We start from the raw sequence: 24,858 nt of genomic DNA, 5'->3' as shown, positions 1-24,858 counted from the left end.
TAGCTCTCTGGTTCCCTCACTGTCATTAGAGCTAACTTCCTTTGACCTTCCATGAAAGCTAGACAAGGTCTGGAATGATCGCCAAGTTTACCTTGCCTCCTGTAGATTTGGTTGAGTCCTGGCATTAGTGACTTCCTTGGGAGATCCCAGAAAGATGGAAGGATCTGAGTAGGCTCTCTCTCCATATCTGCTCCTACTGCTTAGTTTCAGTCACATGAGGAAAAATGTATATGTCAACAACAGCATTTTAGGATGACTTACATCCCATTGGAAGCTAAGTCCAAGACTTCCTATATTTCTGTAATTGTAATGATACCAGCTCAAGTTGGGAGGGGAAAAAAAAAACAATCCCACAAGAGCCAAGTCAGGTTACCTGCTCCCACCTATAGACTAGGTTCCCATAACCTGCTCATCTAAAAAGATGCTCCATGATTATCAGAAATGATTTCATTCTAACTCAGCCTTATCCCGAGGCTGCCAGCAAAAACAAGAAAACAAGGTTTCACGCTGGTAATGTTCCCAGACCAACAAGAATCACATTTAAAAAAAAAAACAAAACAGAACAGCTGGCTTCTGTGCCAGGGTGGAGATTCTATGCGGGCATCACACACCTGCTGAATTACTACCACAAGAATTTAAGCAATGAAAACAGCAAAAACTAATCGTGCACACCTGTGGCTGACAACCAGTCGAGGTTTCAGTGATACACCATGCACACCTGGGGCATGGGGGGGGACGCTGGCGGGGGTGAACCCCCAGCGTCGGAGGGAAAACAGCACTGTCAGCCTTAAGAAGGAAGCAGAGAGCTGACCACTTCCCATGGTTCTGTAACAAGAGCTGACTGCAGACAAGCCTGGGAAATATATGGAGAGCCCTAAGTATAGGTGTGTCCGGAATATGAGGTTTCAGAGCAGAGGTGTCTGCAAATACCATCCTCGGCTTACTCTGACCCCAAGAAGAAAGGAGTCTCATTTTTGGAACCCACCATGGGGGTCCTTGTTTGTTTTTTAACTATCTTCCAAGTATTAGGTAAACCAGAGAATTGAAAAAAGACCATACTGGATACCATTCTGCATACATTAAGCTAGAAAGGCAGATTCCTACATTAGGAGGGAATTTGGAGAGGAAAGAATCTTTGACAGCAGAACTGCTAAATGTGTGAGATACGGAATAAGAGAACAAATGACAGACGTGCATGCCTATGCTGTCCTGACACTATACAAGGAATCCCCTTTCGATGTTTCTAAAAATATTTTGGCTGGTTAACTGATAGATGGCAGTACCAAGGATTTAACTCAGGGCCTCACATCTGTTAGGCAAGTACTCTACCATTTGAGTGAGAGAGAGAGAAGAGAGAAAAAGACGGGGAGAGAGAGAGAGAGTAAAAGAGAGAGTATATGTTGTTCTGGGGGTTAAAGTTAGGGCCTCATGTTCTTGCTTGGCTTTTTCACTCAGAGCTGGTACACTATCACTTGAGCCACACTAATAAAATTTAAATTTGCCAATTATACCCCCAAGAAAGCTGAAAATATTGTTTTAAAACTAAAAAAGTATATAGTACAGAGCTCTAAAATCCCAAATTAGCCTAGTTTTCATTATTAAACATGTAGCACTTGCCAGTTTCCTGACTCCGTCACCATTTCTAGGCCTCTTGAAAGTGTGGGATTGTTGCTGGCGTTAATGAATATTCTTGTTTCAGTTAACATACAGGTTGCATGCCTCATTATCTTAGAAACCTCTGTTGGTCTTAAAATCAAACTTACAAATGTGAGAACTGTTTATTTTTAAATGACATGGCAAATATTGTAACACTGCATTACAGGATTATCTTGCTTGAATGTAATGCTTTCAAAAGTACTGCATTAAAATTATTTACTAAATTTCTGACTCCAGTAACACTATTCCTTCCTACTTAACAAAATGTCATTTTTTATGTATAAATATTTGTTTGCTTTGGGGGAGAAGAAACACACTAAGTTCTTACTTGGTTGGGTTCTTCTTGTTTGTTTTTTTTTGCCGGTCCTGTGACTTGAACTCAGGTCCTGGGCACTGCCCCTGAGCCTCCAAAGCTAGCACACTACCAGTTGAGCCACAGCATCACTTCCAAATTTTTGGAGTAGTTTTTTTTTTTTTTAATTGGAGATAAGAGTCTCACAGAGACTTTTCTGCCCGAGCTGGCTTCAAACTACAATCCTCAAATCCCAGCCTCCTGAGTAGCTAGGAATACAGGCATGAACTACCTGGTCCCTCGTTCATAGTTGATATTTTTAAATGATCGAAATAATTGGGAGCCATTCTGAATGGGATATCTATAACAAAGGAGTTGGCACACAGTAGCTAGATTATCATCAACTGCCATGAACGTCTGACCTGCAAGTGTTTATGATAACCTAAGATAAAGAGAGGTAAATAAATAACACTCATGAAAATATTTTAACAAAACTTAATACAATTTTTCCAATGACTTATCTCAGACTATTACAAACTACTCCATACAGATTGCTCTTTGACTTAAAAAGCAGTTTATGAATCTCTCCTGAATCTCTGTTTTCAATGTTAATTAGGAAAGATTTGCTGCTTCCTTTTCAAATAAGATCACTTAGACCATTCCAGAGACAATTGAACTTGGAGGAAACAAGAAGTGAGGGAAAGAGGAGTAATTTAGAAAAATCAATCTGCAAATTTAATTATAATTAGCCTTTGTCTAGTGCAATGACCCACTGCTAGATCTATATCTTAGCCAAGTTATGTTTTTGTAGTTAATATTGAGTTCTTTTGGCAGCTATGTGCTAAGTTCTAACACGCAATGTAGAATTTTATCCAAAGTACATGATAAAGTGAAACACACTCTAAGGTGATAATCACTATCTAATATTATGTTTAAGGTTCCTCTTTATCAAATGGATACTAGTGCTTAAAACATCGATGTCTTATTTTAACCTAACTATATTTTAGCTGATAAATCATATCTTTGAAAAATTCCTACTTCTCTAAAATACAAACCAAGAATTTTTTCAAAGTACTTTATTTGAAAAAACTAGTAAACCTGTTAAAAATACTTGAATAGGTTTTAGAAAAGAGCCCATAACTATAAAGTCACCTTCAGTATTACTCTTGAAATACTGTGTTTGAGAGATTATCATATTCCTTTACTTACTTCTGTTTTATAACTGATGATGTGGAGAAATTATTGTTGACCTATTGGTGGAGTAAAAAAGCTGAGCCCAATCAAATTTGGGTAATGTCACATGATTAGTGGCTAAGGTTAGTCTTGATTTTTCTCTGGACCTACTTGAACTCTCACACCTTGACCCTCTTTCAGAGGGTGTTTATTCTCTCTTTCAATTTATCATTTTAAAAAGTAAAGTAGACCTGGATGCTGGTGACTCACACCTGTAGACCTAGCTACTCAGGAGCCTAAGCTCTGAAGGTCATGATCCAAAGCCAGACAAGGCAGAGAAGTCCAGGAGACTCTTATCTCCAATTAACTACCAAAGAGCCAAATGTGGAGCTGTGGCTCAAATGGTAGAGAACCAGCCTTGGGAAGCTAAAGAACAGTGCCAGGCCCTCAGTTAAAGCCCTAGTATTGATACCAATAAATAAATAATAAATTAATAAATAAATATTAAAAGAGAAGTCACTGGCATTAGATCAAAATGATTTATGTAGCCAAGTGAGATATAGTTCAAGCAAATTATGACTTGAGGACAGTTAAAAGTGAGCATGCAGAAGTGTGGTAAGACATCTTGTGAAAGAGCCTTTGATCATGATTGGATTTTTTTTTAATTTTACTGTCAAGGTGATGTACAGAGAGGCGACAGTTACTAAGGAAGGTAGTGATTACATTTCCTGTCTAACTTGTTACCCCTTCCCTCATTTTTCTCTCTCTTTTCTTCCCTCTATCCCCACCGCACCAAGTTGTACAGATCATTTCCAACATAGTGTCTTGTGAGTATCGCTGTGGCATTGGTTCCCCCTTGGTCTTTTGTCTCATCATTTTGTTGTTTCCGTTTCCTTCTCATGATTGGATTTTATATTAACTAAGGTTGAGGTTTTTAGTGTTTTTTAAAAAAAAAAAAGAAAAGGAAAACTAAATAGAGTCAAGAATCCATCTGCTCGTTAACCTTTATCAAAATCAAGAAAAGCCTTTCTCTAGATTGTTCACTACCTCCAGACCAAGCAACCTACATTGTCAAAAGTGAGAGTACTATAAAAAGATTTTTAAAAATCTTTCTTTTTATTTATTTTTTATCTTGTTCCCTTTGGCTTATCCCCACTAGTCACTGTTTTTGATTCTGGTATCCTGTGACTTGTAGATATATTTATCTGATTTGAGGAACAGAAGGGGAATAACAAAATGGTAAAACACGGACAAAGGGTGAATCAATGCAACAGCAATACTCATAAAACACTATGTTGGAAATGAACTGTACAACTTCAGGTGGGCAGCGGGGAGGAGGAGTGGAGTGGAAGGATAGGGAGAAAAATGAAGGAGTGGGTAACACTGTTTGACAAGAAATGTACACATTACTTATGTAACTGTAACCCCTCTGTACAGCACCCTTACAACAAAATAAAATTGAATTAAAAAATAAAAAGGATACCATTAAAATGCTAATGAACTCTAATGAATTAACCATTAGCTGAATTCTAGAAGGAGAAAGAGAAAGAGAGAGAGAGAGCTTTTACAAAAGCATCTTGAACTCCAAGTAAGGAAAACAACTTGCCTTTAACATAATAAAAGAAATAATTTTTCTGTTTCTCAAGACAAATATTGCTCATGCACTTGTTGAAGACATTTTATTCCAAAGAGAAAAAATTACTACTTTTAAATTCCCTCTAAATGTAGATTCCTTACCCTCAGACTCATCAACCAATCCAGAGGCTTTTGGATTAGAGAGCAGCAGTCCTGCCTTTACCTACCTTGTATTTGCAAAATGATTTTTATTATTAAGCTTGGTTTCTTCCAAGCCTTCAGGATAATTTTGCCCAATACTGCACTTGTTGTTTAGCGACTTCATAATAAAAATTTAATGAGTTACTTATTATTAGAATGTTTATAGCCATTATTTTGAGGTGAATAATAATGACGTAAAGTTGGGACACATTTGGCTTAAAATGTATTCCACTCACATATCAGTTAATGCTACAGTGAGTTTTAAAAATCTCTTATCAATACATGTATAAAAGGCAATGTAGATAAGCCACAATGTTAGTGGGACTGAGACCAAAATCAAAACTAAGGAAAGATTTCTCACTTAACTATTGGCATCTTAACTATTGGCATTTCAGAATTTGAACAAGAATTTTTTTTATTATGGCATTTTGAACAGATTCACAAGGGAACATATATAAGACAGGAGACAAAAGTTGAAATTAAGTCCTGAAGGTAGTGCATATTTATTTCTATTTTAAAACTCACCAAATATTCTATTAATGGTCATAAATATTAAGAGAACATAACAAAATAAATCTACTTTATCTGATTTCTGTCTCACTGAAATACTAGGAAACCAAAAGCCAATCTCATCCAAAAATACTTTTTAACTCAGGAAGAGGTGCCTACAAATTTTTCTGCTCTAGACAAGATTTTCCAGACTATAATGGTATAATTTAGTAACAAAATTTATCAAGTAGTCAAAATAAATGTTAAAGTATATGTATATATATGAACTAAATATGTACAGAAGTTACAAACTCAGAAGAATGTCACTTGTCCTTATTAAAATAAAATTAATTTAGAGTTTGTAATCATATCATGAATTCTTAGATATAGCCAGATGGGCACTTTGAAAAGTATGGCTGAAGCCAGTGATTAATTTTTATAACCATCTTGTGTTATTATGTTTATGCATGAATTATTCATTCAATTAAACCTAGGATCACCACGGACTTTAGTGATAAGGGAATACATTCTAGAAGCACATTCTAGAAGCATACATTCTAGAAACACACATTCTACATGTGTACATTCTTGATGCATATGTTCTAGAAGCATATTCTAGAAGCATATAAAATTGAAAAAAGATTTATTTTATTTAAAGAAGAGACAAAACATAAAAATAGATACTACAAAATGAAAATGTAGGCTGAAAGTAAGACCAAATTAACTGTCCATCACAAAAGTGGAGCAAACAAGTATTTTTTTCCAATCATCTTAATCTTTTCTTCCCCATAAATGATAACACAAGAAGCATGCCCTAAAATATAGTTTGTTTGCTAATGTTACATGTTATTGATTGTGCCCAACATTTCTAAATGTTAACAAAAACACAACAATGTTTCCTTTCTCCAGGTTTAAGTTGATGATTCATTGTGATTCACTGACTATTCTTTAGGTTGAGTTCCCTACTATTCTGCTATAATAGTAATTAAACAGTACATTGTTCCAATCAAGAAGTGAGATCATTTGTATATATTTGCATACTCTCAAATAACGGTAATTCCTTAGAAAGTCAAAATCAAAATTCATCAAAATAAAACACCAGGAAGCAGATACTTAATAGTGACAGAGTAGATTGAAGGGGTTAGGAGTAAATGAAGAGAAGAGAAGGAAAATGCAGACAAGAATCCAATGTATATCCTACAAAATTAAGAAGAGTGAGAGAAGGAATGGGAAAGGGAGGGATGAGCAAGAATGTTAAAAGAAGTAACATTGATCAAGATGTATTATATTCACTGCTTTGTTAAATGGCAACTCCTTTGTACAACTCCTTAAAGATGATAATTACAAAATTTTAGAAAATCAGAAGTCACATTGTTATTATTACCTTTAAAAAGTTGTTTATTGTTGTTATTACTTTAATGGTAACAGTGAAAAAAGAAGTGTAACCATAAGGAAATTCATTCTTAAAGATTGATTTCCATCAAATGGAATTTGCTTATATTAAGACCACTTAAATCTCTTCAGTACAGATCTGAATACGTGTGTACTAAAAACTCAAAAGTGTGCTCTTACCTCCCATCCATAACTTGGGTCTTTCAGTTTTGATGTCTGTTCTCCCACATAAGGCCCAAACTTTTCACCTACTTCAATCTTCCTTTTGGTCCATATTCCTAGGCCCACACCAGGCATAGTTGACTCTCGAAGTTCAAATTCAGCAGGGATGGGGATGTCATCAGGGATGTAGATGGGAGCTTGGTAAGGAGAGCCCTCTTTGGGAGTGAATGCTTCACTGGACGTGGCTGGAGAACATGGTTCTTGAATCAGGGAGGGAGTGCCAGCTACCCTATCTGCATCTGGCATGTCTTCCAAAGGTATTTCAAGGTAGTTGTCATATACGCATTCATGACCTGTGAATAAACAAGAACTACATGAATTCCTACTGGTACAGACAGGCAAAATTCCACTAGTTACCTTGTTTTAGTTCTCCTTTTAAATGAAATCAAGCAGACCATCATGAAAATGAGTCTCAATAAAGTCTCTATTATTCAGAAATGGGGGAGGGGAGGGGATCGTGCCTCTGGTTTATCTATGGTGAATTCATAAATCAAATTAGTTAATCCCTCAGCTACCAATACTCAAATGTACTGGCTCAATCTGATCTCCATCTGGGAAATAATAAAAGACAAGAAGGAAACATGTATGTAAACCATTCTAAATCAGGAGCTGACCAGATTCTAGGCTGCATCAATAGATGGCATCTTGGAATACCTGTGGGTGAGTGTTCAAAGATTCCCAAGGCAGCCATGTAGAACAAGGCTTAAATTTGTGTGGCAATTATTTATTGGAAATTATGTTTGCTATTTCTCTAGTTTTCCCTTCACATTTCAAACATATCACCAATCTCATGGTATTTCTTTGCCTCAGTAACTTATGCTGAGCAGAAAGTCCAAGTTACTCAAATCCAATGATTCCATGGAACATTTGTAAAAGCTAAGATCATTTAAGGAAATTAGAAAGTAGGGGTATCTTGGAGTATATTGAAAAAGAAGTACTCCTCTTGGCTAAGAAGTACTACAGATCAGAAAGCTACAGGGAGCCATGAGTATCCTGGGAAGGTAAAAATGCATTGGAAGGAAGGGAGCTCAAAGCAGTGACTAGAAGCCTGGACACGGCACATAAGGGCTCTGAGGACTTTCAAAGCAGCTGAGCCTACATCTAAATAGAGTCCATGAGTGTCCATGTGAGGCCTCAAGGCCTTTATGAAACTTATGTGGAGACTGGAGAGCAGGAGGCAAGAAAGGAATAATGGCTGAGCTTGAATTTCCCACCAATTCAAAGAGGTTTTCATTGTTTCAAAGTGCTTTTTTTTTTTTCGTTTTGGTCTCTTATTATTATCTTTAAGTAGTTGAAGTACCTCTTAAAAGTTTACGAAGTGAAAAATAATAAAACATGCAAAAGTGTCTTCCAATGAAATAGGTTTTTATTCAAACACTGAGATAATGCCATTTTACCCCAAGAACATAACAGAACTCCATCACCCAACCCTACACTTAAGGTATATGGGTTCTCAACACAGATGCCCATTATATTCCAAACTGGGTGTGTAAAAACCTTGAACATTATTATTTGCCCTCAGATCGATTATCTTGTCCATTTTCCTATTTCCATTAAGAATACTAGACCATAAAATAATACAGAAATTTTGTCTCCTTTACTCTCCAATTTATTCAGCCACTAAATGCTCTACATTCTTTTTATAAGATTACTATCTTACTCGAATTTCTTCAAGCCACATTTTCACATTTGACTGTTTGGTATTCTAAAATGTTCTTCATACCACCTGTCTTTTTCTACTGTGCCTCAACATTGAGTCTGTTCAGTATGACTAAACATATGTTCCTGGCATATCTACTTTCCTATCCTACAACAAACTCCAATAACTCCCAGGGACTTCAGTTAATATATAAACTTGTTGGCTTGGGAATGATCTCTCTTTTTGGAAATATTGAAGACAAGACAAGGCTTTGTCATTAGTAGGCAAATGCTTTACCAATGGAACCATGCTTCCATCTCTTTTTGGCTTGAATTTATCAGGTAATCTCTCACTTTTCCCTGGGAAGCTTCAGATTTCAATCTTCTCAACCTCCAGGCTCTTGAGTAGTTGGAATTATAGATGCATACTACCATCATTCCTGGAACTACCAGATTCCCATTTTATCTCACTCTCATACTTCTCACCAGGAGCTCCTGGACTAGTATAATCTAATCCCTGGCTTCTAAACTCAGTAAGCATTTCTTTCTCAGTTCTACCTGCCTGAACGGCTTATCTCTGATCTCCTCAACAACCATGGTCTAGTCATCCTACCAAGTGAAATTCCAACATCCTATCACCTTTCCATTTAACACAAGTAACTCCTTGCCTTGGATTCTTTCATCCCTCAGGTTGGCAATCAAATATGCACTCCTGCTTGTAGTTTAATGTGTGTTTGTTTTATTCCCAACTAGGAAACAGGCTCTTGGAAAGAGGTGTCAGAATTCTCACCTTTTAGGAATTCGCCAAATGATCAGCACATAGGTGTTTAATGAATACTTGTTACATAGATAATTAACCTTACATATAATTTTATTGATCAATTATACCAAATCAATATTTTCCTAGCAAACATAGGAAACTATTTGATCCTGAAAAGTATATTTAAAGAACAGAAAAAGACCACAACACATTAAAAACTTCTCTCTAAACCCAACATCAAAAGTAACTCTGTAAGTAATGCCCCAAAGGAATCTTATCAGAGAAATTCACTTCAGGATACAAATATACTTGATCAAATCCATCAGACTGTATCCTTTAGGTTGATTTTGTACTTAATTTAATATTGAAAAGTTCATCATCAATCTTGCTACTTTAAATATTTAAATATTTTAAAAATTCTCTCAACTGATGTAGTAGTATACCTTTGTGTACTAGATATTTGGGAAGCTGAGAAAGGAGGTTCATGTAAGCCTAGGAGTTTGAGATCAGCTATGCAATATAGTGAAACCCTGTCTAGAAAATATAAATTAATCAGGAACTGGAGATGTAGGTCAAGTGGTCAAGCATCAGCTGTGAGTTTAAGCCCTTGTACCAGCCAGAGAAATAAAGGAGAGATAGAGAGAGGGGGAAAACAGGAAATGAAATAAAGATAACACTATAGAATCACAACATTCAATTACTGCAAATTCAACATTACATTATAAATTCTCAAAGTAATTTATCGCTCATTGTGAGAATTTGTTTCTCTTAAATAATACTACAAGTTGGAACATATCTTGTAACTTACAAATTTTTCTTAGCAGTAGAAAACAAAAAGAAATGGCACCTGTGGCTTCCAACTATCATCCTAGCTACTCAGGAGGCTGAGACCTGAGGATCAAGGTTCCAAGGTGGCTAGGGAAGACAAATTCACAAGACCCTTATCTTCAACTACCTAGCAAAAAGGCACAAATACAGGTATGGCTCAAGTGGTAGAGCACCACCTGAGTAAAAAAGCAGAGCAAAAGCATGAGGACCTTAGTTCAAGCCCTAATACCAGCATCAAAAAAAAAAAAAAAACCCAAACAACTCTATATAAATAAAAGTATATTTTCCAATCATTATCTATTCAAGGTTAATAAAGATTTCCCATTTCCTCAAAGAGTTAAATCCATTATACAATCAGCAAAGTGACCTCAACTTTTTAAAAAGGTTAGAGATTCATACACACCTGGGAGGTCCCACCAGCACAGCCAATCATGACCTCTCACGTACCCACAAACTCCCCCAGTGCATGAACCAAATTAGATTTAGATTCCAGTTCCCCAAGAGACAAGGTACACATGAGTACTCAGGATTCTACCCAGAAGAATTTGAATTAAAAGCTTAAATGCAATTCTGTTATAATAATTACAACAACAACAAAATTGCTTAATTAAGCCTACAGAACAACATATAAGACAAGCAGAGCCAGGCGCCGGTGGCTCATACCTCTAATCCTAGCTACTCAGGAGGCTGAGTTCTGAGGATCACGGTTCAAAGGCAGCCCGGGCAGGAAAGTCCGTGAGACTCTTTATTTCCAATAAACCACTAGAAAACCAGAAGTGCCACTGTGGCTCAAGCAGTAGAGCGCTCACCTTGAGCTGAAGAGCTGAGGGACAGCGCCCAGGCCCAGAGTTCAGGCCCCACAACCAACCAAAAAAAAAAAAGACAAGCAGAGCCAGGCCAATGTCACTTTCCTATCAGTTCTCATGCCAATATGAAATGCTTATGTAAACCTGGGCAACTGTTTTAAGCTACCAGTCATCTAGTCATCTAGTGTCAGAATTAAATATAAAACAGATTTGGATGGCAACAATGGAAATAGAAAACTGCTGAGTTTACCCCTTGTACAGTTAGCTAATTGGTGTCAAAAAGCCCACAAAATTAAATTTTACCAATAAAAAATATACAGCCATATTTCAGGGTTATCTAGTATTATAAACATTTCCACAACAAATAATTTATCATACTACACTGAATATTTGCATAAACTAAAAAACTACTATCTTCCTGCATATTACTCAGTAACTCTTCAAAAAGCTGCTGCAACATTCCATCTAAATGGAAAACAACCTCAATTATCATATCCCCATCAAATCCCAATTGCTGGGGATTTAATTTAGTGGGGATATATATGATCATTGTTATTGGGGGGAAATTGGTAGATCTCCTAGGATTAGCTAGAGTTAATTTCTCAGACAGTGCTCCGTCAGCTTGGGCACATTTACAATAGTAACTATCAGGTAAGAAGTGCTACACATATATCAGTAGTCCCATAAAGATAAATAACATGCCTAGCTTCTTGTAGCTGAGCTGTCTGCTATTATCATTAACCAAGTGAGGACAGAAAGACAAGCTTATTGTTGGATTTGAGGCAAATGTAGTAGGAAATGCTCTTGGAATTCAACTTCTTCAATTCAAATTTTAAGTGTTCTAACATCTCTGGAGATCAAGCAAAATCCCACACACTTCAATTTAGACACTATTTATTCCTATGACTCCTTGAATAACTAACACAGGTTTCCACCTGAAAGGAGTTTAATTTGGAAAACATCATCTGCAAGGGGAAAATTGCAGTAATAATACTAATAATCCTAAATTTCATATCTATATTTAGATCTATATCTCCACAGTCAGCTGAGACCAACCCTGGGTCCGGATCTAATCCTGTCCTTACTCTGGCTATTTGTTTTTATTTACTTTAAAGACACATTTCAAAGTTCATTTCATCAAAATTGTAGCCATCATCCAGGAGCAGGTGGCTCATGCTACTAAGAAGGCTGAGAGCTAAAGACTGCTGTTCAAAGCCAGCCTGGGCAGAAACATTCATGAAATTCTTATCTCCAATGAACCACCGAAAAAAGCCAAAGTGGGGTTGTGGCTCAAGTAGTAGAACACCAGTCTTTAACACAAAGCTAAGGGACAGCACTCAAGCCCTGAGGTCAAGACCCAGTACCAACACACACACACACACACACACACACACAAATATGGGGCCAGGATATGTGAATAATTTGTCTTTGACCTTTTCAATCAATATATATTTTACTATTTTCTGAACTACATTGAATTTTGCATAATATCCCATTATATGAATACACAATAAACTATTTGCACAGTATTGATGAGTGCTTCTATTTTTTCTGACACCATAAATGATCACTGACACAAAAATATTCTTTAATATATTTATATTTGCCAGTGTCAACTTCCTTAGGTTAGATTCTTATTTTTAATATCTAGTGATTATTAACAGACTGCTTTTCCAAAAGTTTCTAGTAACTTCCTCTCCTACCAACCGTACTGACATTTACCCTTTGCTTTTCATTTTTATCAACATAATAGTAAAATTTATATATTATCTGTTGCATTAAAATTTTCAGCAATTATGAGAGTAAATATTTGGTCATTTATATTTCTTCTTTTGTAAACTGTTGTTTTTTCCTGTTTTAATTGGCCTTCCTTATCTTATTATTGATAAATATACTAGTTGCATGATACAGTTCTATTAATTATCCCAGTAGATAATTTGCCATTTATTATTTCATTGGATTTTTTTTAACTTTTGTGGAACTAGGTCTATTTTTCCTTTGTAATTTTTACATTTTTCTTAGAAAGTCCTATTTGAGGGAGGGAAAGATTCACTGTATTTCCCTTGAATTTCATAGTTGCTTTGCTACAAGCATTGGATACCAATGATTTACTACTGAATGAAGAGCAAAGAAAAATGATTTCATTTTTTTTGAGCTCCTGTGAACAGCAGCCTAGAAAACAATGCCATATCAATCATAGTTCTTCGCTTATTTGCAAAGCTGACCTAAAATGCCTTTTCTTTTGGAATAATTTTTAATTTTTTTATTGTAGCTCACCATTTGTTTCTATTGTTGTATCTGCTTAATTTGACTTCAGATCTTCTGGACAGATATCATGCAAAGTCCTGTTAAACCATTAATAATACTTAATACCCATTATATGATTGAGCATTCATTAATGATAATAACAACTAATTTTCCATTAGTTCACCCATAGAAAATCAGTTAGCAGTTAACTAACTTAATATTACTACTAAAACATATACCTTAACACTGTTAAGGTTCAATAGTCATTAAAGAAGAAGAAATCAGTTAGGTATTATCAGCCATACTCACATATGCATGCAACACACACATCTATGTGCATTTGCAGTACAGGGGCGTGTGTGCATACACCCGCATGTGGTGTTTAACAGCTCCTAATCTCAAAATAGGCTGAGACAGAAACATGATTTGAGATCTCAGGCAGACTGGTTAAGATCATAACTACATTAAAACAACTGCCAAGAGGATCCCAGCTAGGGAATTGAACAGATTAGGTAACTCAGAAATTTAGACATTTTCCCCCATTATGCTCCTCATTGCAGTTTTGTAATAAAAACATGAGCGAACATCAAAGGAAGCTCTGTAGTAAAGGTTAATTGCTACTAAAGGAGAGCGTGGGCCCAAGCGCTGGTACTGTGTGCCCAACTTGCAAGCAGACAGGAAGGATTACACGTGGCTGAGAGCCGAAGATGTTTGCCTGGCCTTAGCTGGAGAGGAGACTCGCTAAACCTCAGAGCCCCACCAGGGACCTCCGGGTGGGATGTGAGCACGCGAGTGGGAGTCCCTGAGTCCATGATGCCTGCTTGACAGTGGGCAGGGGCGGGTGGGGGAAGACATCATTTCCTCCCACAATTAAAACCGGACATGCCCTTCTTCCCTCCGTGGGACCATTCCCAAGTGGTGACCATGGCATGTTTGTGAGAAAGCAGAGGATCATGGGGCCAGCACCCGTCACAGAGCCAATAAATGTGCGCTGGGCTTGGGGAAGAGGGTGGAGCCGAAGTAATGCCAGATGCACAAAACAGAACAAAGAAGGCTATGAGCTAACTGGCCAGCAAAATATTCTGAGAATAGCCCCAAGATAATGAAATTTAAGATCCCAACCAAATGAAGAAAAGAGACCATAAAAGTAACGCAAATGAATTTTTAGAAAACCGATTTAAGTAAGCTGAGAAGAATTATAGGAAGGGTCCAGAGACAAGCCTAGAAAACAGAGCTGCTACCCAGTAGAAAGGGGAGGGTTTGTGGTGACCGTAGCCTCCAGAGAGGCTAAGAAGAAAATAAACTTCAGTGGAGAGTTTAGACTCTATTGGTAGAATCCAAGTCTCTAAGAGATCATTGACTGTATGAAATAATCTATCAGCCTGGCTTGGCACATGGAATTTTTTCATGATCATCTAAGCTTCCTTGAACTTTTAGTATTTTCTCCTTCCTTGGATCATGCTATCGTCCATCTCTTCCTTACAGCCCTTTATTCCCACCCTGCCTATACTTCCTAAAAAAATTCCTAAAAATTATCTCATTTATGTGCTGTCATAAAGAACCAGAATGGAAGGGCGTTGGAGGTGAGAAGCAAAGGAGATAGCAAAGAAAACCATAACAATTGAAAATAAGACGACAAAATCAGTGAGCAAATTTTTTTTTTCCTCACAGTATCATAGCATACCTCTTACCATTCCTGTGGCTTTTAAATCTGGTTAAAAGTTTTCCACTGTCCTAGGAATTTTACTAAACAAGTATGGTCTGGGAATTAAACTAGTAGCTACTAAGCTTATGAAGTGGGCTTGAACACTTCCAGAAGTTTCTCATCAGGATTGGAATTAAGCTTCTTGACAAAAAGAAAAAAAAAGCAGCTATGGAAAGAAATTGCTAGAAAATTCAGACTTGTGTACAAGTAATGGTCTTTGGTATTTTGTTACACAATCTAAGAAAGCTAAAATTGAGTCATTACAGTTTGTGAGTACTATTCCAAGCAAAAGCACAGCCTGGTTAATGTTTACCTTCTTTTTCTGTTGTTAGGGAATCATAGCCACCGGTGTCCACTGGAATGACCAGGTAAGAACCGACTTATCATATACAGATAGTGTTCCCTTTACATTTACAAGCATGTTCCTTAACTTCCTTCTGGCACTCAAACATTTTCAGAGAATTCTGCCAGCTTCTGATCTGATAGCTTGTTTTTCATAAGCTTTTTATATCCCCAACCTGATTCTCCATCAGATTCATTGAAAGGAAAGAAGAAATGCTTTGTATTTGTGTCGCAGCAGACTGGGAGGTTACTCCTCAGGCATCTGAAATGACCAGAGTACAGCCTTTTGGTATTCAAGCCATATCTACAGTAATTATTTGCCAGCGTATCTAAAAGAAGGCAGGCATTTCCTGTTGCACACAAATGGGACACTCTTATCTAAATTACTGTTTAAACAGGTATTTAAGAAAAGACTATCACAGGCAGGAATTTACTGATGACGGAACACATTAGTTTAGGGCTGGACACATTCACTGAGGACTACCCATTGTCAGGAGAGGAAGTGTATCAGCATCAGGAAGGTATAGAGGATATTTTACAACTCCCATATGACTCAAGATGGAGGCCTGTAGACCACATTTGCACTTAGGAAAGCAGGAGCGGGAAAACCCTGGTAGGAAAGTCTGAATTTGTCAATGTCACTTGAACCCTGGACTGACCTTGAGAGGCAGATCCTAAGAGCTATAGCTGCTGGGGTTCCCTCTTTCCCCTTCCATAAAATAAGCCTGCTGGACCAGTCCATTCTGCACCAGGAATACCAGTTCGGCATAGTGAAAACCAAAGGATGGTCAAATGTTGGAGTACCAAAAGCTTATAAATTCTATTTCCTGGAAAGACACTTTGAGAGTTAGTTGGGTTTCTCCCAACATGTAACCTAGGAGAGACTGTACTCTGGCTGCTTAACCTTCCTCTCTAACCAGTGAAACTGGAATTTATTCCCAGTAGAGGCTTGTAAAACTGGGCTGTTATTCTCACATTAAGTACACTGCCCTCTGGTGAGGACTGTGGTTTAAGTGTGGGCAGAACGTGTGGTTTACTACCTCTAATTTGTTTATGTTGTTGATGGTGGTTTCAGAAGAAAGCAATACCCCTTCTCAGGCTAAAGAGTAGCCCGATTTGCTTCCTTTAAAAGAGTGTTTAAAGGTCGGCAGAGACATGAGGGAGCATTAATGCACCATTGCTAATGGAGGAGCAACTGGAATCCCTGTGACCACAGCCCTGCTTCATTCAGCTCCGCATGTGAAATGAAAGCCTCAACTTGTTTATTATAATTACCTAAGTGTGGCTTGGTGGCTTTTGGCAGAGATCCTTCTTGCTGCCAAAGGACAGACCAAAACTCCGGAGCAAGAGCATAAAAGAAGGAAGTAGAAGAAAGCATTCTCTAGTGAAGAAACTCAATTCTCATATAGTCTGGATGGAAATATTCAAAACCAATCCCCAAAAGATGAGGATCAAAAAGGAAAGGAGACTAAGATCTACCATATGCTTCACAAAGATTAGGTTTGCCAAAGAACTGAATAAACATTGTAAATCTCCGTTCAGATTTGTTGTCATAGCAGACTTGATGCAGACCCTTCCTACTACAACAAAACACAAGAGCTTTCTTAGAGCTAGAAGTCCTACATGAATAAAAGAAAATAATTGTGCATGTCTGGCAGAAGAGGTAGTTGTAGCAATGGCTGATAAAAAGGAATGTGGACAAGCAATTAAACACTAACCTAAGCATACTCTTGGTTTGATAGGAAGCAGAGAGTGCCCAAAAGAATGAAATTTTGTTAGTCTGCAAAGTAGGATAGTTCATTTTTTGGTGTGTTTGTTTAAAGGAGTAATGGCCCTTATTGTTCCGAGGTTTCTTAACTAAAAGACCACAATGACTTCAGATCTTAAAGCAATTCTATGGGAAAATGGAGACTCTGCCACATTACAATATCTTCCGTGTAAATAAGTTTAGATATTACCAAGATGTATAATTTGCAGCCCCATTCTAAGCTCTAAGGACCTCCAGATTCAGTTTCCCAATACCACACCATGTTAAACACAAGATCATTCAAAGCCACGTCATTGAAAAACATAAAGGAAAGGGTGGGGTGTTTCTTTTGAGGAAATATTATACACCTTGATAAAAATGTTTTCAGAAAAATATAAACAGATGTGTTGTGTAGATGTATATACATAAAGCAATAGCACTTGATTTGAGAGAGGGTAATTTCAACATTGTTAAGTGGTAATACAAGCTAGGTATTTAAGGGAATGCTATAATATGACAACTTCATAGACTACAAAACTATTTATGGTCTCTGGAAACTGTCATTATCAACATGTACAATAACTAGTAGCGTTAGGTGGTCTGTACAGTATCCTTCATGTCTAATTGAGTCACATAATCTGAGACACTTGACGGGCACCAGGCACTGCCTGCTAACGACAACTGAGTTCTTACAAAAGGCATTCCGGACCTCTTCTATATAAATTACTGTAGTTTGCAGCAAGAGATTATAAATGTTTGCTGGCAAAAACTGAATTTATTTACAAACTGGGTCTAATTTATTTATGACTCCAGTACAATAGGCTTTTGTCGAAATATTTATGTTATCTGCACTTCTGCCTCACTAAACTCAACCACGATCATAAACACTGTTGAAAAATTATTTGCAGTTAGCAGGATTTAAACTACCCATTATATTACGAGCTAGTGCCAGTAAACTTTTGCACTGGTTGATAAAGTTTCCTCCGTGGAATAAATATACATTTGACTTTCAAAATCTTTGGTGGCCTCCACACTCTGAAAAGTGGAAAATTAAACAGATGTTTCAGACATTACCAGTTTGGTGTGTGAATGCTTCTACTGAACATTCCAGTTGAAATTTTGTGAACAGAATATAAAAGTGCCCAGATTTAAAGCTTTTTCTAGGATTAAAAGGGGAGATTATTGCCAAAGATGTTACCACTTGGACTTATTCATTTATTCATCCCAAAATATTTATTCAGCATTACATTGTAACTGGAACTGTGTGGATTGCTAAAGATTGATAACAAATTGAATAAGGTAAAATTTCTGCCTTCGGATAGCTTAGAATACAGTTTGCATTTGCGAAGGCAGTGCTGGTAGCAAGCACGTGGAAATATAAAAAATAGACCTACAATGAGATTAGGAAGTGATGAAGGCCAAAGGTATTACATAGAAGACGATTCTGACACTGGGTATGCCAAACACATGGAATCTCTAACCCACTGCTAGCTAAAACAGAACACAATTGGACCCTTTGTATTCACAGATTCAAGCAACTACAGATGGAAAACTTTCAGGAAAAAAAGTGGGCATCTACTGAAGTTGTATACTTTTTTATTTTATTTATTTTGGTTTTTTGTTATTTTATATAACAACAATTTGCATAACATTTATACTGCACTAGGTATTACAAGTTATCACAGATGAGCACTTGTGAGCACTCATGGTTTTTGTGATCTTCCACAGTCCACCATTCACCCCACCCCCATAAGAAAACCAAGGGGCTACTGCATATACTTTTTGAAAAAATAACCCTCTTATTTCAATCAGTGATGGAAGCATGGGTTTTGTTCACATTTATTTCAGAATATCACCAAGTTCTTTACAGCAATGTGAGGAGCAGGCAGAAAATTCCTCTGGTGGCTCATAAAATGATGGAACCAACAGGTTCTGAGATAACATGCCCACATTTCTACTCTTGAACAAGCCAAAAAGAAACCTGTATGGAGCAGACATGGTTTTTGTGTTGCCATTAAATAACAAAACAAAACAAAACAAAAACATGCATTTTTGCTTGATCTACACTTCATTAAATCTCTGTTTTATCATGAATCACATAACCTCTGTGATGTCATTGTAACTTCTACCAGCTGAGAAATGACCCAAACCGTAACATCCATCTCCCAGAAGATTTAGAAGTTATAGCAAACCAGACCGGAGATAGTTCTGGTTGACCTACAAATGGTGATGGACTCAGAGGAAAGACTAGCTGGCCCGTGGGCCTGGGTTCTCCAGACCTGTAAAATTTAGAGAAGGACAGCAGAGAAATAGCTGGCCTTTTGCTTGCTGGCTCCCAAGCTATCCACCAGATGATGGGTTTTCTCTCAAATAATATCCACAGAGGCCTACAGTAGTCTAAGCAACTTGACCAAACTCCAAAGTAGAATAATAATAAAAATAATAATAATAATTTGAATGTGGTAATAAAAAGACCATTTCAGAGTTTTACTCTGATGTCTTATTATAGTTATGCTAATTAAGTTAAATTATATTTGCTGGCATCACATTACTTAAACCTCAAAATAATTGGGTGATATTTTAAATACATAGATGTATATTTTTTTAAACAGGAACAATAATAGCACACGTCTATAGTCTCAGCACTAAGGAGATTAAGGCAGAAGGAGCTTTTGAGCCCAAGAGTCTGAGTCTAGGCTGGTCAACACAATGAAACCTCATCTCAAAAATATAAAGAAAGAATTAAAGAGATAGAAAAATAGATATTCATTTTTCATAGCATTGAAAATCTCCGTGCTAAAGAAGCCAGAAAATTGTCAGTTTATTCAGATAATCATCTAAGAGGCTTGTAATTCAAATATATGGTGATGAGCCAAGTGCCATGGCTCACCTATAATGCCTGGCTATTGAGGAGATGGAGACCCAGAGGATGGAGGCCAGCTCAGGCAGAATCCAGACAAAAAATTGCTTAAGATTCCATCCCTAAACACACCAGAAAAAGCAGTGCTGGAGTCATGGCTTAAGTGGTTAAGCACCAACACAGTAAGCAAGCTAAATGAGCATAGGCCCTGAATTCAGACCACAATCCCACATGTGTGTGTGTTAGATGAATTCACATAAATCTAGGTGAACCAAAATTTCTTAAGAGGAAAAACTGGAAATGTTACGGTTCTATCAGAGTATATAGTATTAAGGAAAAGACACTCAAAGCAGGAGATATAGTCCAACTGTCTAGAATACCTGCTCAATAACATAACAGGCTTTGTCCTCTTGTGGCTTTTGTTGCTTTTGCATCCTGTTAATTTCATCCAGTGTTTTAATACTCATCACCCCTGTGAATCCTAGCAACTATGACCCAACAGCAATCCAATATTATGCCACAAAATATTAACCATTCAGCCAACAAGAATTCTATGTGCCATGGTGGAAGGGGGTTCACAAAGAAGAATAAAGAAGAATAAAGTGAAATTGGTGATTGTGATTGTCAGAGAGATAAGACAAATGTCCAGAAAGAATCGACTTGTCGATGTTCACTGAATAGAGTCAAGTGCACAGAATGGCAAGCAAGGACTGCAATGTTTGATACTAAAAGTGACACTCCTTTCCATTAACAGAAAAGTGGATGATGAGTAAAAAATAAAATCTGCTTGTGATGAATCCAGACAACGCAGAGGTCTTTGAAACAAAGGGCTATGGACTGCGGCTGAGCCTTGGAGAAGTAATGACTTTTAATTGGATTGAGTTTATCATATTTGCAGAGGTACAGCGGACACAGAAGAAAGGATTAGAGTGATTTCCACTTTCTATTATTTGGCATAATGAGAAAACAGGGGGTGGTCCTCATCCCTAGTACATATTACAAGCCATAGGAGATGTTTAATATGTCAGGTTTTCATAGCCCTGAACTCTCTTATATAAATACATTTATTTAGACATAGTTAAGTCAAAGTAAGTCACCTGGAAGAAAAAAGTTCACAGGTCATTAATTTGCATAGTACAAAGGATTTATGAATTTTTAAATTAATCCTCCTGAATCTCTACACCTTTTGAAACAGGAGGGCCTATTTTCGGTTTTCTTCAAAGTTTCGATAGCTTAAAGGGTCAGATAAAAATGCCCACCTGAAGAAAAACCAGCTGAACAGACTTTCTTTCTTGTAAGTGGAAAAGGAGTCCATTATAAATTCTTCCAATTAGTGGCATAACATACATCAAAATATATACATAAAACAAGCAGAAAGTAAACAAGAGAAATAGCAAAAAAAAAAAAAAAAACCTTAGTGAGTCAAAACAAAACTCACTAAACTCACATTTAGTGAGTCAAAAACAAAAAAAGTCACACAATTGCCATACCCTCTCAATTCAAGTAAGCCCATAAGGAGAGATTATGAAAACATACCTCCATCAGAACTCCACCAGACTGCAAGATGATGAGGGCAGAAGGCATGGATACCCACCTCTCTGTAGAACCCCTAGAATCCAGCAAGGTTCTAGCTCATGATAATCATTCATCATGAATTTACAAACTTGATAACATTAACCAAACAAGCCACTCCATGGCTCTTCATTTGCCTCCCCAAACTGGAGACCTCTAATACAAAGGTTCAAAAGGTCTCAACATAAATTTCCTTATTAGTCTGTTAAAGGATATAGTAAAAATGCTACACTGAAGAAAGAGAAAACTCATCCTCAATCTACACCCATACTTCCGAGTCCTAATAGATGGACTTAACTAAATGTAATCTGTTTAGAGTTTGTAGTATTCATATTGCAACCTCTTCAAATGTATTTGCTGCCAAAGAAATAATATTTTGTAAAGAAAGGGACTATTTTTTCTTCACTTCATACTAAATGTTCAGTACATATCTGTTAAATAAATGAATACATATAAGGAAAATTGCAGAAATGAACTATAAGAAATTCAGAGCCTGGAGTAGATCTCACCAAACCAGGCTATAAATTCAAATTTCATAAGGAGTGTATTATTTTAAAAAATAAAATTACATGACATATTAAAACTAGCAATAATCTTCTGCGACAGAATCTTCATTCTTAACATCTACAACTTTGTATATAATATCACATACATTCACCTACTCACACACAGAACCAAGGTAATCTATGAATCGTAGACTTTGTCTAAAGCTAGGAGGCTACATCAGGCTCATGCTAAGTAGTCTTGTGACCCCAAAATAGTCACATAATCTGTCAGAATCTTTGTTTTATCAACATATGATTTTACCAAACATGATAACCAACAACCATATGTGACAATTGGCTGAAATGTAGTCACTTCAAATTATAATAAACTCCAAAAGTTTAAATTATACACATTTTTAAACAACACAAAAACATAAAATATCTAGCCTATAATTTTATACTGATTATACATTGAAATAATATAATTTTGTATATATTGGGTTAAATAAAATGTACTAGAAAAATTAATTTCACCTGTTTTCTTTTTTATCTGTTCTGATGTCCCCATTAGAAAATTTTAAGTTAACATGTGGTTACCATCTATATTTTGATTAATTTTTTTTGGGGGGGGGGGGTCCGGTTGTGGGGCCTGAACTCTGGGCCCGGGTGCTGTCCCTCAGCTCTTCAGCTCAAGGCTAGCGCTCTACCACTTGAGCCACAGTGTCACTTCCAGCTTTTTTCTTTTTGCTTATGTGGTGCTGAGGAATCAAACCCTGGGCCTCAGGCATGCAAGGCAAGCGCTCTACCACTGAGCCACCTTTCCAGCCCTGTCTATATTTTGATAAGGCAAAGTTGTCACAAGAGTAAGAATAAATAGTGCATTTGAACATCACTTGTATACAAAGAAGAAAATACAAAGGCAAAAGTTCAATCTTATTATTTTGCTGGGGCTTGAATATTTGGGTTGGGCCTAAAATTTGCTTGGCTTTTTGTTGGCAGTATACCTCTTGAGCAATGCCTCCAGCCCAGCATTTTGCTGGGTTAACTGGGCTGATCTTCTATCTATTTTTCTATTGAGCTGATTTTCTATCTGGGCTGGCTTTGAACCACAGTCCTCCAGATTTCAGCCTCTTGAGTAGTTATGGTTACAAGTGTGAACTGCTGGTGCCTGAGCTAATTCTTACTATTATTATTAATGTTATGACTACTGAAGGCCTTCATGGCTTTAGGTTTTAAGCGATAGATTTAAGGACAACATTTTTTGGTTTTTTACCTGCCTTCCAATTAAAAAAAAAAATACAACCTCTACCACCATTCTCCACAGACACTTACCGAAATGAAATGTTAAAGAAAGATCATTGTGATCATTTGACATGGCTCAAAAGATTAGTTAATTCAAGAGTACTACCCACCAGCCTTACTGCAATGACGCAAGAACAAGTCTGGGTCACAGATGGCTGGGGAAAGGGCATTATTGGCCAATGAACAGTGAGCAATATTGGATGATGGGCAAGGAAAGACTATTCTGTAATTTCAACTGGAAGTACAGAGGGAGAAATCTTTTGCGTATGGCAATTGAGGCCCTCCCACAGACGTCCCATCATATACAAGATAGGCCTTGAAATACCTGACAGATGAGAACAAGAAGTTTCTTATGGCTCTTCCCAATGCTATAATGTAGTTGATGAACATCCAAAATATTTCCTATATCTGCTCTGATGGATGAAAACAAAGACAGATATACTCCCTGGCTGTATGTCTACCACACTACTCTGATAACATTTCCAAGAGTTTAAAGAGGTTTAGCAGAGGCCCAGAGATAGGAAAGGCTCACCCATTATTCTTGCAAACGTCTATTATGTGAAAGTGAAGCATGGCTTGTGTCCATTTGCAAGGATTTCTTTTTTTCAAGTGAATTGTCATCTGCAGTTCATTCTGTTCTCTTACCAGGCCATGCCTCTAGACATTTTCTGAATATTAATGGATCTATTTACTGAATGTAAGGCAGTTGCTACCCTAACATTCCAGCCTTTGTTCTAAGCCTCATATCATTTTCTTCCAGGCTGTTGATTTTGGAGTGGCCGTGTAATCCCAGTGAACTGCTAGCAAAGAGTGATCAATCAACACTTTGAAAGCTTCTGCTCCATCCCAATACCTAGGAACTGCTTTCATCAATAGTATTCTTGGGACTGTGTGAAATTTACATTGTGAGAGTAGTTCAATACATGTGGGAACATGGCAGACTATTGTCCCTGTTTTTTATTTACATTTAAACAAATCCTTTGTTTAAATAGATTACTCTGCCCAAGACTCAAGTCCCTCAAGTTCTTTAGCATGAACATTAATGCTTTCTCTATGGTTTTCAAGATTACCATGCATTTACACACATTTGGTGGCACCCAACTAATCATAAAAATAGGTACTTTTTCCTATATTTCATTTTAAAAGCTTGAATAAAGAAAGTTAAGAACATATCATGCTGCTATGTGTATTAACAAATGTATGCTATTCAAGGCATGCCATTCCTCCAAGGCTTTGTCCAGTTAGCAAGACTGACTTTCATTTTTAGAAAACTGTCAGAGAGTTGCAATTCTTTTTGAAAGTTTACCTGAGATTTCGGAGGATCTCACAGTATTGTCTTAAGAGAATCAACCAATCTGATCATCTTATGCCTTTAAAGAATTTTATCATCCAGGCACAAGAATCTAGTCTATGTCCATAAACATCCTATCAAATGTTATTTCTTGGCGTTGTTTTCATAGTCAGTGTTCTCGTCAGTGTTCTCATCTAGAATATTCTCCCCTTGTGCTCCAGGAGATTCCACTGCTTCCTAATGAGGGGCTAATACTGTTCTGAAGGCTACAGATG

At 37.0% G+C, this 24,858-nt stretch overlaps 1 protein-coding gene across 7 annotated transcripts in view; it reads right to left on the bottom strand.

Annotated features, from left to right (window-relative positions):
* Nucleotides 1–24,858, bottom strand: part of Mecom (MDS1 and EVI1 complex locus) — a 578,049-nt gene that overhangs the window by 276,395 nt on the left and 276,796 nt on the right. For all 7 annotated transcript variants that reach the window (XM_042678839.1, XM_042678841.1, XM_042678846.1 and 4 more), the window contains exon 2: nt 6,959–7,293. In XM_042678839.1, coding sequence (XP_042534773.1) covers nt 6,959–7,293 — 335 coding nt within the window. The remainder of the gene's footprint in view (nt 1–6,958; nt 7,294–24,858) is intronic.

The sequence above is a fragment of the Dipodomys spectabilis genome, unplaced genomic scaffold (genome assembly GCF_019054845.1).
Source record: "Dipodomys spectabilis isolate Male_0828 unplaced genomic scaffold, ASM1905484v1 ptg000050l, whole genome shotgun sequence".
In the NCBI taxonomy this organism is placed as follows: domain Eukaryota; kingdom Metazoa; phylum Chordata; class Mammalia; order Rodentia; family Heteromyidae; genus Dipodomys; species Dipodomys spectabilis.
The sequence above is the reverse complement of the archived record's forward strand: the minus strand, read 5'-3'. Positions and strand labels throughout refer to the sequence as shown.